This window comes from Rhinolophus ferrumequinum, chromosome 24, assembly GCF_004115265.2.
Source record: "Rhinolophus ferrumequinum isolate MPI-CBG mRhiFer1 chromosome 24, mRhiFer1_v1.p, whole genome shotgun sequence".
In the NCBI taxonomy this organism is placed as follows: domain Eukaryota; kingdom Metazoa; phylum Chordata; class Mammalia; order Chiroptera; family Rhinolophidae; genus Rhinolophus; species Rhinolophus ferrumequinum.
Genome location: NC_046307.1, coordinates 41,340,675 through 41,353,615, shown reverse-complemented (window position 1 = coordinate 41,353,615; position 12,941 = coordinate 41,340,675). Strand labels below are relative to the sequence as shown.

General features: G+C 45.7%; 1 protein-coding gene across 3 annotated transcripts; it reads right to left on the bottom strand.

Moving 5' to 3' along the window:
- Positions 1-4,223: 4,223 nt before the first annotated feature.
- Positions 4,224-8,174, bottom strand: LOC117016765 (uncharacterized). 3 transcript variants are annotated; one of them, XM_033096435.1, is made up of 3 exons: positions 7,899-8,174; positions 7,062-7,361; positions 4,224-4,362 (listed from the first exon to the last, which is right to left on the bottom strand). In XM_033096435.1, the coding sequence occupies exons 1-3, from the start codon at positions 7,936-7,938 to the stop codon at positions 4,343-4,345; spliced, it is 360 nt and encodes a 119-aa protein (XP_032952326.1). In that variant the 5' UTR covers positions 7,939-8,174; the 3' UTR covers positions 4,224-4,342. The 3 variants fall into 3 exon arrangements, with proteins under 3 accessions (XP_032952326.1, XP_032952324.1, XP_032952327.1); XM_033096433.1 differs by lacking the exon at positions 4,224-4,362 and adding an exon at positions 4,372-6,521 and having other exon boundaries at positions 7,899-8,163; XM_033096436.1 differs by lacking the exon at positions 4,224-4,362 and adding an exon at positions 6,384-6,521 and having other exon boundaries at positions 7,171-7,361; positions 7,899-8,170.
- Positions 8,175-12,941: the final 4,767 nt, after the last annotated feature.

The following is a 12,941-nucleotide window of genomic DNA, read 5'->3' as shown; positions in this document are numbered from 1 at the left end:
AGCGACAGCAGCGCGGCGGCAGGGCGCGTGCGCGAACACGCACACAGGGCGAGGTGCACATGCGCGGGAGGACGCCGGAAGTCGGCCTGGCAGGGCCCACACGGGGTAGCGTGACAAATACCAGAACTCTATTTCCCATAAGTCTGCGCGCCGTCAAGTTAGGGACGGTCTTAATAGTCTGTACCTCTTCCTGCGGTTAAGAGGCGCTGCGTTGAGAGGACTCGCCCCCCGGAGCCAGGACTCAAATTTCCTCTTCATTTAAAGGAGCTGTAGCCGCTGCACGAGGTGTCTTTCCTGATTGTGCCCCGGCGCCCTAGTCCTTCACTTACCTTGAGAGTTTAAGACTTAGAATCAGTGACCACAGACGACTCGGATAAATAAGCGGTGGGGTATATCATGTTCGTTTACGATAAGTGAGACATTTAAGTGAACCTTAGTAAATAGAGTTCTGCGATAACATAATAGGGTATTAGCCTGGCGCACCTTCCTCTCCCACCTCGCTGGGAAAAAACAAACCGAGCTTTTCCAAACCACTTCTAATTCGTGAGAACTGTAGAAAAATCGTAAAATACAAAATTGAGACAAGGAAATTACCCATTACTTCACTCCCTGAAGAGAAAGACCACCCTGTGATTACACAGTCAGGGTTTTGAGCCATGTGATATCAGCCAGCTCTCTGGGGTGGGAAGGGGGCTGGAGATTGAGTTCAATTGCATGGCCAGTGATTGAAAAAAATCGTGCCTACATAACGAAACCCCGGTAAAAACCTGAGTCCGTAAAAGCTCCGGTGAGCTTCTCTTTTTGGTGAAACACATCTATGTGCTGAGAGGGTGGCACATCCTGAGGGCACGGAAGCTTGGTATTTCTGATGGTCCCAGTATTCTCTGATGCTCCTATCTTCCAAGACGCTTTCCTCTAATAATTCAGAATTCGTGTTATTAGCTCCTTCTTCTCCATGCCTATTTTATTTAACAGTTTTAGCACTTCGTATCTTCTCTTTTTCCCCCAGAAATTTCTTCTATACCCTCATTTCTTTCCCATTTTATTTCACCAAACGCTCTAGATTTTCTTTCTACCACATAAAACTGGAAATGGAGGTTGTGAAAAGAACTCCCATTAGGATTAAAATAGTGAGCACTCTGTGTGTTCTTTTGTGCCAGTGGGTCCACTTATCACAGCCCATTTCCAAGAATGTATGTCTTGTTGAGTCACCTTTCCTTTATTTTGAATTTCAAATTATCCCCTAGGTATCCACAATGTTTTCTTCCTTCTTTCTACGCTTCCCATTTTTCTCCCTCAATATCTTCTTGTTTCCTGCTTTCAGACTCTAGCTCAGGAGCTGCCTCAATTTTGCTTGATTTTTCTACACACAAAACAATTCAGGATTATTTTTCAGAGAAAATAAATTTGGTTGCATAATCCCAACCCCATTAAGCAACATTATCATTTGACAGTGAACAGGCAAGCCAGATGGGCATGACCACACACATCGTGAAGGTGAGAAGACTTTCATCTGTATTATATTTCCCCAAGAGATACATTGCACTGTCCTCTTTAATAATCTAAAATAACATACAAACATGTCTTCCGGGCAAAACCAAAAAATAAAAATTTATATTTAACAAGAATTTGGGTAACCACCCAAATAGCTATATATATGATTGATATTATAGAAATATAATAGATAAAAACACAAAAACCTCTCTTGAAAATGTAAACGAAATTATATTTACATATATACAATAGTTATAATACTCATCAGAAAACTTTGTAAGAACAGCATGTTTTCAAAACTATGACATTTATAAAACTATGACTATTTCAAAACTATTTAAATATATAAATATACAAATAAATATAATAATCCTATGTGCAACAATTTCAAAATAAGCCAATAAAATTTATGGCATACATTAAGCTATCTACCACAATCCTATGACTCTAATTATATACTTTTAATGTAATTCCCTCTTATTCTGAGCCCCTACACTCCACCTTCAAATGGTTCTACATTGTGTCAACCAAGTGTATAAAAAAACAGAACCTCTAATTTCTACCTCAGAGGAGATTTTAATTAAACAATCTGAAATTTTGGGTTGTGCCTTAGGAAGGGATGGAACCTGAAAAAAAACCCTGGTTTCTTATTGTCCTTCCACGGACTCCTAGCAGTAGTACCCTCAGCTCCTAGGAGTACAACATAACTATCTTCCTCTCATTCTAGAATATTCTGGGTTCTTCTAGATTATCTGCTTAAGAGGCTCCTCTTTCTCTTCCTCATGTCTGTCATTAGTGTCTGGATTGACTTCCTGCTATAAACTCAAATCTCCCCTGGGCTCAGTGATCTAGAAGTAAGAGGAGAGAGAATATCACATTTCAAAAAGGCAACTTTCCAGATATAAAGATTATTCACATTCGTAGTCAATTCTAACTAGAGTTTAGCCTAACTTACAAATCCAATTTTACCTCTAATCCTCCATTCTCAACCTCAACCTTGAACCATCATTTTCCAGGGTGATTCTTGAACTTTGATGACCCTGAGTCTAAAAATTTCTTAATACACCTAAGGTCAGGCTCAGTAATCTGCTTTACAGCAAGGTGATTCTGCTCAGGAAGTAGAGCACAGAGAGACAGTATTGCTTTAGGCTTACTCACACCTTGGTCCTTTTGTACTGCTTAAAATCGGAACTTCTAACCACATTACAAATATCACTACATGTCATCATCACAAACCATGAGACCAGATTCCTAGTCCCTAACCCTAACCCTAGATCCTAATGTGTGACTAAGTCTTAAACTTGGCTGCTATTATGGTCCAATGTTTGTGCACCCCCAAATTTATATGTTGAAATCCTAACCCTTAAGGTGATGGTATTAGGAGGTAGGGCCTGGGGAGGTGATTAGGTCATGGGGTGGAGCCCTTATAAATGAGATTAGTGCCCTTAGGAAAGATGCCTAGAGAGCTCCCTCGCCCCTTCCACTGTGTGAGGACATGGTGAGAAGTTCGCAGTCTGCAACACAGAAGAGGATCTTCACAAGAACCCAACCATGCTGGCACCTGAGCTCAGAATTCCAACCTCCAGAACTTTGAGAAATAAATGTCTATTGTTTATAAGACACCAGCCTGTGGTATTTTGTTATAGCAGCCCGAATGGACTAAGATTCTAGTTTACAAGATTTAAACCAAATCTTTGCTTAATCCTCTGCCCAAATCTGTAACTCTCGATCGTAATAAGCCATGCTGAAACCAGTATTTCTGAGCCTGCACTCATCCTGACAAACTTCCTTGACCATATATTTGAAGGGGAAAGGTGTAATTGTATAAGAGGAGAGATTGGTCCAGAAGTGGTAAGTTGGGGACATGAAGAACACATTGGTGACCTGGCCATAAGCAATTTGCTTGAAAGTAAATTTGGATGAAAATATAGCTAGTCATAATTTAGCTTTTATTATTGGATATATAGACTTTTCCATCTAATATCCAATTGTTAGATATTTACTTTGTTGTAGAGAAATCCTTATAGTTGAGATTTTCTATAGAGAAATCCTTATATTACTGAGGAATGAGAAGGCCAAAATGAAGTAACAAGAGAATGTCAAAACACAATATATGGAAAAAAATGAGAAATATTCACTTTTCACAAAAACCAACATTTCATCAAAGCTATTATTTGGACCCAATTGCTTTGGGTGAAATGACTTTAGCCAAATCTTGAGGTCGGGCACCCACACGCCCCACTGAGGTTGTGCCTATGTGTGGCTGTGATTGTGGCTGGGAGCTGAGGTGGTGCCTGGCTGTGTGGGTCTTTTTCACCAGGGTGAAAAGGCGATGGAGGTGGGGGGCGATGAGCATGGGTCCAGCAATTGGGTTTCTCGGATTTCCTAAATGGACAAGTCATTCCATCTGTACCAGTGAGGACACAGACCTACCTCCCTTCAGGCCAATGACCTCAGGCCTCCATCGTCTCAGGAATGAGGGCATGATCTCGCCCCCATACCCAGAGCTCCGGATCAAAAGCCTGGATCTAGAAAGGCAAACAGCCCCCTGAAAAGATGATGACTCTCCAAGAAGGCCCCCCTCCTTCCCCTTGTCCAGCCCCCAATTCTTTCATCCTCAAATCCCAACTCTGATCCCCCATGACCCCTTTCTCTCTCCAATCTGGTCCCCCTCCCCCAAACCCCCACATCCCACCTCCCTCCTCACACTCTTCCTGGGAGACCGTCTTCTTCCAGTGCATGAAACAGATGAATTGGAATCGCAGTTTGTGGAACAAAGGACACTAGGAGTGATTCTTCCCATAGAGGAAGGAAAAGGTGGTCTGTTTGGGGGCCTGGTTATCCTCTTCTATATCATTGGCCAGGTGGCTGGGGAAAGACAGCAGACTGCAGGTCAGGAGCAGGACAGGAAGGATCCCTACCTGAGGTCAGCTTCCCAGAAAGGACACAGGTTGATCATCTTCACACAGGACATACACAAGCCCTACCCAATGTCACAGAGTGCCACCTGGTCACCAAGAAGCCACTGTTGGGCAGAGACATCAAGGGTACTTCACATGTCTTGATGATGAAGACAAAATTCAGCGGGGAAGCCTGGAGGCCTATCCCACTGTCCTCAGGCAATGCAGTTTCCATCACAATTGTGCCGTCCCAGTCCTCGGCCTCCTTCCCTTCTACCTGTGTGTGTGCACACACCTGTCTCGCTATAGTATAAGTACCTCTACAGTTCCTGGTGGCAGGGACTGACTCTGATCTATTTCTGTATTCATCGCTTTCCTACCAAATGACTAATATTGGTTCATATCGGTGCATTAATTCAACCGCACTTCTTGAATCTCTCTTCCCATCACCTCATATTTCCTAGCACGAGGTGCACTTTATAACGTTTCCTAGAATGAACGAATGAATGAATGAATGCTTTGTCTCATAGTCAAATGCAAAACTGATTATCTCATAGATTCAATATAACTTAAACATTTGCAAAACGAAAAGAATTGCACTGAGTTTTTTCAGAACGCATTGAAACGTGGACAAGACATGCCTTTGACAGGTGTCTAGTCTAATGGGGCTGAGGTTGGGGAAAGGGGGACATAAGAAATAACCATAATCCAAAATATCACGTTGTAATAGAATTTAATTAAAGTGCAGAAGTTAGGGAGGTCAGAGAAGGTACCACAAAGATTTTGGTGTTTGAACTGACTTTAAGAATAGGCCATTGTTTCAGATACATATTCGTAACAGATACCTAGGCAGAAGACACAATATGGAAACAGAGGCAAGTGTATCTAGAAGAGCAGTGAAACAAAGGAAAGAAATGTCAGGATGGTAGGCAGTTTGATGGAAATTGTAAAGAGGGTGGAATTCAAACTGAGAACTCTGGCCTTGATTTAGAGCATAATTAGCCTATGAGATTGTTCAGCAGGCCAGTGAAGTGGTTAGATCTGTGTTTTGGAAGGATATTCAGAGAGACTTGTGAGAAACCTCCCTGGGAGCATTTTATAATAGATCTGTGTTATGTAATGAGGGCCCCTCTGAACTGAGCAAGAAGACAATTCTACTTGGTGTTGATATGAGAAAGAGAGCAACAGAGGGATTGGAAATGCTTAGTCTAAAGCCTATTTGCTTGGGGGCAAGGAGATGTCAATTCTTTCATTTGGAGGGTTTTGTGATTTTTTGTTTTGTTCCGTCTTTTAGCTGACATTAGGGTTATTGACTTTTATAAAGAACAGTATAAAAAACACTATACTATAATCCTATTATTTTTACACACAGAGTACAAGTAGGTTAAAAAAATAGATAAAAGTTCAGAGTCCCCCTTCTCTCTGCCCGCTAGGGTATGACTATTGACTGATGGGATTAAGCAAAATACTCACAGGGCCAGGAAGAAATGAATTCACTTGTACTGCCAGGAGAAGCAGCTAGCATGGCTAACATAAGCTATAACCATAGATAGGAGGTATTGATGGAAAGAGGAAAAACACCACACAAGAGAGGTCACATCGGGAAGGGAAGAACAGTGGGACAAGGGCACGAGAGCCTGGGGACAGGTGTTGCCACTGGAAGAAGACCCCGGTGTTGAGGGGAACCTGCTTATTTGGGGGGTAGAAGGTAGGTCGCAAACCCAAGAAGTCATGGGAAGACTTTATGATGCTCAGGACAGAAAGCTCTGAAGGTTTGAGGGCATTTGTTTAAGACGGCCAGCATCAGGAGGGTTTTTGATCAGCTGGAGCAAAGGGGCTCCCCAAGATCTGTGAGGAGAGGGGATTTAATGTGCCAACAACCAAAAGGGCAAGCCTTGAGCACAGATCGCAGAGGAGCTGGGGGGAAAAGGCAGGGCTGCCGGTCTATACTGCAAGAAACCACTAGGCCCCCAAAGAGAAATGAGAAGGCGTCAGGTTGGAGAGAGAAGTAGAACCATGGGTTCAGAAAGCTCTCCACAGCCCCAGGTGGAGCAGAAGTTCCTCTTATCTTGTCAGACATCCTCAGATTTCTGTCCCAGGCCAGGAATCTTTTAACGACAGGATCCTCTGTGAAAAGAGGGCGTGTGTCAGGCTGACAACTGGAACAGGGTTGCCACGGGAATTCTCCAGAGCAAAGAGGAGAACCATGACTCTTCTGATGAAGTTTCAGCATCGTGGGGAAAGGTGAGGCTGATAGGAGTGGGGACAGGAGATGGTTCACCGGCAAGGGAGCAGTGGTGTCCCCCTATCTGGGCTGTCTGAGTGACAGGGAGGGTGTGAGGAATATAGCTGCATGTCAGGTCTCACACAACCAGTGATGCCCCCTCGTCATGTGTGCCTGTACCTCTGCAGAGGCCACACTCAGTCATTTTCTCAATTGACAATCACATCAGGGTGCGAAGATGGCCTTATTGTCCCTTACACAGAAGAAGGTATTCAGATTCACAAGGTGAGTCAGTCAGTGCTAAGAAGTCTCAGAGGGTACAGTTTAAACCAAGCTTTCCAATCCCCAAAGCAGACCCTTTTCAAGTCTAGTCTAATCCGCTCTCATTTCTAAGTGCCCCAGGGAGCGATCAATACGGAGTTCTCCTAGGACAGAGAACTCACCAACTAGCAAGGAATTCTTTTCCATTGCAAAAGTGTAGGTGTTGGAAGTTGCTTCTTTTTTTATAAAAAAGAATCGGCCTCGAGGGTCCTCTCCAGGGTCTCTGCCTACCAAGCAGCCTGTTGAAGACGTCATGGTGTTCAGGTAGAACTGAAGACATCCGCTGTCTCTTCGACTTGATCTTGAGCCCACACATGTCCTCAGCCCCAGGGGCAGTCGATCCTCCTCCTCCTCTGCTGACCACTCCCTCCTCCTCTTCCAGCCAGGGGACTGAGGCAGGGGACTGGAATCCACCCGGGCGTCTGCATAAAGAATCCAGGCTACAATATAAGGCTTTTGTCTTTGGAATTCTGTTACTGGTCACCCAAACCCCATCCCCACTCCATGCACACTTAACCCCCCCCCAAAAAAAATCCCACAAACCCCTCCATTCTCTCCAGTCATAGGCTACTGGTCTTCTCCCAAGCTCTCGCCATCTTTCTCCTTTGGTGATATACATCTTTGCCCCCACTGATCTTGTCATTGTTCCATTTCCCTGTCCTCAAAACTCTTCCTCGATAGATTTCTCCTATTGGGAGAGGGAGATGGAAACCTGCTTCCTCTCTTCCTTTCTTCTTTCATCCTTGGATCTCATGTCTGAACCCTCTTTCCTTGTTTCCCCGGTTTCCTTCCTCTGGAATATCTTTGTCCCCAGATCCTGTACTCTCCTCCAAACCCTGGCTTCCTCAATCACTCCTTTCTTTCGCACACACCCTACTCATGCACTCCTTCCTGACTTCTGTACGCCTTCCTCTTCACTATCAACCCCATCCAATCCCTTCTCCCTCTAGTTTCCTCACCTGATGGTCCTGGGACTTCTTCATCCACTATCACCTCCATGCGGTGTCCTGAGGAGTTAGGCTGGGGGCTCTGGTCCTCAAACTGGAAACTTGGTTAACTGGCCATGATTTCTCCCAAACTTTTCCCTTTCATGAAAGCTAGACTCTGATCTGTCCAAACTCCTCTGGATTCTGGCTGAACACAAGCCCGTTATCCCTTCTCCACGCTGAGCAGGAACTAGGAGTGGAGAAAGGCTCTGAGAAGATACTGTTGTCCACCTCTGCTGCCAAACACCATGGAGTTTGGTCCCTCCAATCAGGAAGGTCGGAAGCCTCTGATGTCATCAGTCATTCCAACCTGGCAACCAGTTTGAAGGAAAACACATGTAACTGCCATGTGTGCACTTCTCCTGGAGATCGCGGTAAACGGTACCTCCTGCCACTGACCCAACAACCTTTGACCAGCCTCCAAAACTATCCTCTAGGTGTCAGCATCACTCTTTACCCCTTTCCCAGCAGATGCATTGTTCTCTCCATTCTTTTTTTTTTTTCTCCGTCACTGTTTTTTTGTTTGTTTGTTTTGGTTTTTTTTTTGTTCTCTCCATTCTAAACTTAAAATATGTTGGACTCTCCTTCCTTCCCATTCCTATTTCAGAGTGCAGTCTAATGGGAGAGGGAGGAGAGTGACAAGCAAATTTAGAGTAAGCAGCAATGCTGAGACCTTACAAGAATGAGACTTTGAAGAGATACCATAGATATCTGTACATCCCATGTTCATTGCAACATTATTCACAATAGCCAAGATATGGAAATAACCTCAGTGTCCATCAATGGATAATTGGATAAGGGTATGATTGTTATACGAGTATATACATATATGTACATATATAAAATGGAATATTATTCAACCACGAGAAAGAAGGAAATCCTGCCATTTGTGACAACAGGAATGGACCTTGAAGATTTTATGCTAAGTGAAATAAGCCAAAGACAAATACTGCTTTGTGTCACTAATATGTGTAATCTAAAAAAAGTAAAGTCAAACTCAGAAACAGAAAGTAGGAAAGAAGTTACCAGGGCTGGGGGTGGGCAAAAAGGGAGAGGCTGGCGAAGGGTACAAACTTCCAGTTAGAAGATCAGTGAGGTCTGAGGATCTAACCTACTACCACATGGTCACTATAGTTGATGACACTGTGTCATTGAAATTTGCTAAGAGAGAACTTCAGTGTTCTCCCCTCCTCCCCCCCAACACGGTAAATATGTGAGGTGATGGGTATGTTAATGAATTAGATGGGGAGAATCCCTTTACACTATACACATATATCAAATCACCACCAAATACCCTTTAAATGTCTTACAGTTTTATATGTTAATTATACCTCAGTAAAGCTGAAATTTTAAAAAATCAGTTCATCTGAGGTGCAGGGTCTGAGTGGTTTGCAGTCATTGACTTTCAGAGTTGGACAAGGTTTCAGAGGCCATGTGCACAGCCTGCAGTTCCTCCCAGCTCCCACGCCCAGGCTGTCCCAGGAGTTTCCGCTGGTGGGGAAGACACTGCAGTATGAGGACAGGTGTCCCGTCGCTGTGCACGGTCAACTGTTCGGAAGCAACTTTGCGTTTGAGGACACTGATTTACAAATCTTGAAGATGGGTGCCAGTTAGCGGAATAAAGTTGATGCATTAAAGAGAAAAAAATAAACAGGAAAAAATACAGGCAACTAATTAGAAAATTAAGGGTGGGAAAGGCATCTTCAAGGAGAATGTCAAAACAGACGAAAAGTGTGAAGAGAAAGTGAAATATTTGAACACAAAAAATAAAAAATGCCTAGATGATAGAAAATAAATTAAGTGAAAAATATGACAAATTAGGGGAAATATTTGTATTTTTTACAAATACAAAAAGAGAAAGCTTTCTATTCTAAATACCGAAACATGAAGAGAGCTCAATGAAGCTGCAGGGAAAGGTGGGACTGCTGCTTCTGGCCAAGATGGAATCACAGAGTCCAGATTTACCACTCCCCTGCCCCCCGCTTAAAGAACTTTTTCAAAAGGGAGAAATACATGAAACGACACTTTTCAGCCATTCAGAGAGAGGTGAGCAGAGAGAGTCCAGGCCACGGTACAGGGGGAGGGGAGGGGCGGCTGGGGGAGCCCAGCCTGTCTCTGAGCTGAAGGGACAGAGTTGGGTGTTGAGTGGGGCACAGCATCTGAGGTTTGCAGGGCAGAGAGGGCACAGAGGGCACCCCAGTCTTCTGCTGAGTGCTGGTCAGTGCACATGGATGAGGTGGTAGCTGGACGCCTGGGACTCAGGCTGATGGGCGCTCTGCTCATGTTCACTGTCAGGCTTCCAAGGTGCTCAGTGCAGCTTCCATCCTTCACCTGGTGAACATGGAAAGAACATAGAGAAATGGGCACTGGAGTTTTCCTGGCTCAGGCCCTGAGTTGTAGTCACTGCCACTCACATTTCAGCACTTCATGGGTGAGAATTCAGGCACAGGCCATGCTTAATAGCAGCAAGAGATGGGAAGACCATTCTTGGTTACACAGCCACTTCCAAGGGCAACTCTGGAGCAGCAGTTTGTAGCAGGATTCCTTTAACGCTGCATCTCAGTCGGGGAAATCAGGAATGCATTATCTGCCCAGTCATTTGGATGAATTATTTCCTTTTTAAGAGGATATCCTCAAGAAAACTTGGAATAGAAATACTTCCTCTGTCGTTTTCATATGTATGTAAATCTTTTTAAAAGCTAAAGAAGTCTCTTGCCAACAGTCCAGGACTTTTTTTTTTAAGGGGCCAGAGAGCTATCACTTTGAAATGGAAACCTAAAGTAAGTTAATGTCCCTATTTCTGTCACCAGGGGAGTTTAGACTAGGCACTAGGCATCTTTCTCTGAGCTGGAACTACCTGCTTGTCATAGAGAAATGAGAACTTTCCCTTTTCCTTTGGATAAAGGCAATTAACTAGCAACGATGGCCACCCAGATTACGAGGTGAATTTGTAATGAACTGTGAAAGAATGTATAGCAAATGCAGCTGACAAGTCCTTTCACATGAGACAAGTTACTGTTTATTTTGACCTCTCAAAATAAATGTCTCTGGTCATTGTACCTGCTGAGCTATACGAAAAGATGAGGTTCATTTCTCTCTTGGCAATCTCCTTAGTGCTTCACCTGTGAGGCACCACAGTCTGGTTTGTTATTCAAAAACCAAAACTGTTTCTTTCTACATTTGTGGAAATGGCAGGAGATTTTATTTTTTTAACAGCTTTTAAGAAACAATTCGCCAAAAACACGGTTGTAGTATTTCACCACTGTGGGGACAGAGCCAGGAGTGCAGTTTCCAGGCTCTCGGCCTCACGTGGAAAGGTGCTGTCTCAGGTAGACGGCCATCAGCTGTGATTGGATGGCCATCAGCTGTGGCTAGTTGGCTGTCAGCTGTAGCCAGTGAGCCACTGGCCACTAATATAACTGCTGTGGCTACGCTAGAAGCAAATGGAGGCTAGCAAGAAGCTAGTGGCTGAGCCTGCAAGCGGTGCAGTCAGGGTTGCGAACAGTGTGGCTCCTGCTTCCTGTGTCTCCAACCCAGCTGCCAGTGAGACATAGTGGTCTGACTCCCCTACCTATGGCTCCGTGGATGTTCCTTTTTGGCCTCACCATGTCTTGCGTTCTTATGTGGGGAGCGGGAGCTGAGACCCCGCATGCCACCCTGCATGACACATGGCGCAGCGAGCAGGGTACGGTGCCGGCCAAAGCTCTCCAAAGGGCAGTGGAGCAGTTTGTGCGTATGAACACTCAGTCTCGGGAAGACCAGGAGGAGCAGCTGCTGGAGAGCTTGACCCCCCGTGAAGGGGTAGGAAGATGTGACGGTTCCCCAACCAGCATAGGCCAGAGAAAGCGAAGAAGGTCGTTGTGGCCCTGTGAGCTGGGAAGTGCTTGCTGAGGCAGCCCGGATGCAGGACTTGTCGTCCCAGGAGGAAACACTTGCTGAGTCCTCCGTGGGAGCTGAGGGTGAGGTCAAGGTCGCCCCTCACCCCCAGGACAGCCCTGGTGAATGACTATGGACTATGGGGAATTGCCTTCCATCCCTAATTTAATGGACCGCTTGACTGTTTGCTTGGGAATGTACCACCATGTAGTGGAACTGGCGGATGTTTGCTTTTGTGTCTTGACCGGCAGCCATAGAGAATATGTAAGCACCTGTGAGTCGCTGTTGATCCAGCACGGTGCCCAGAGAGAGTGCAGTGCCCTGAGAGCCCTGGCTAAGTCCAGGAAGTCTGACTGTGTCCAGAGAGAGTGGCAGTGCCCTGAGAGCCCTGGCTGAGTCCAGGAAGTCTGGCAGTGCCCAGAGAGAGTGGCAGTGCCCTGAGAGCCCTGGCTGAGCCCAGGAAGTCTGGCAGTGCCCAGAGAGAGTGGCAGTGCCCTGAGAGCCCTGGCTGAGTCCAGGAAGTCTGACTGTGTCCAGAGAGAGTGGCAGTGCCCTGAGAGCCCTGGCTGAGTCCAGGAAGTCTGGCAGTGCCCAGAGAGAGTGGCAGTGCCCTGAGAGCCCTGGCTGAGTCCAGGAAGTCTGGCAGTGCCCAGAGAGAGTGGCAGTGCCCTGAGAGGCCCTGGCTGTGTCCAGGGAGACTGGTGCTACCCTAAGAAGCCCAGGAAGTCTGGCTGTGCCCAGAAAGACTGGTGGTTCCCTGAGAAACCCTGGCTGTGCCCAGAGAGCCTGGCTGTGTCCAGGATATTGCATTCACCTCCAGGCTCTTCGCACAGGGCCCCTCACAGAAAATGCTTGTCACGTAGATTGTGAGGCGAGACCCTGTAGGAGTGGAGTGTGGGGACAGAGCCAGGAGTACAGTTTCCAGGCTCTCGGCCTCACATGGAAAGGTGCTGGCTCAGGTAGTAAATGGCCATCAACTGTGATTGGATGGCCATCAGCTATGGCTAGTTGGCCGTCAGCTGTAACCAGTGAGCCATTGGCCACTAATATAACTGCTGTGGCTACGCTAGAAGCAAATGGAGGCTAGCAAGAAGATGGTGGCTGAGCCTCCAAGCGGTGCAGTGAGGGTTGCGAACAGTG

Excerpts from the sequence above, each read along its gene's own strand:
- LOC117016765 (XM_033096433.1), bottom strand. The coding sequence starts at position 7,938 with ATGGAGGTGATAGTGGATGAAGAAGTCCCAGGACCATCAG. Across the intron at positions 7,362-7,898 it reads AGAAGTCCCAGGACCATCAG|ACGCCCGGGTGGATTCCAGT; the intron begins GTGAGGAAACTA and ends TTCTTTATGCAG. Across the intron at positions 6,522-7,061 it reads AAAGAATTCCTTGCTAGTTG|AGGATCCTGTCGTTAAAAGA; the intron begins GTGAGTTCTCTG and ends CTCTTTTCACAG.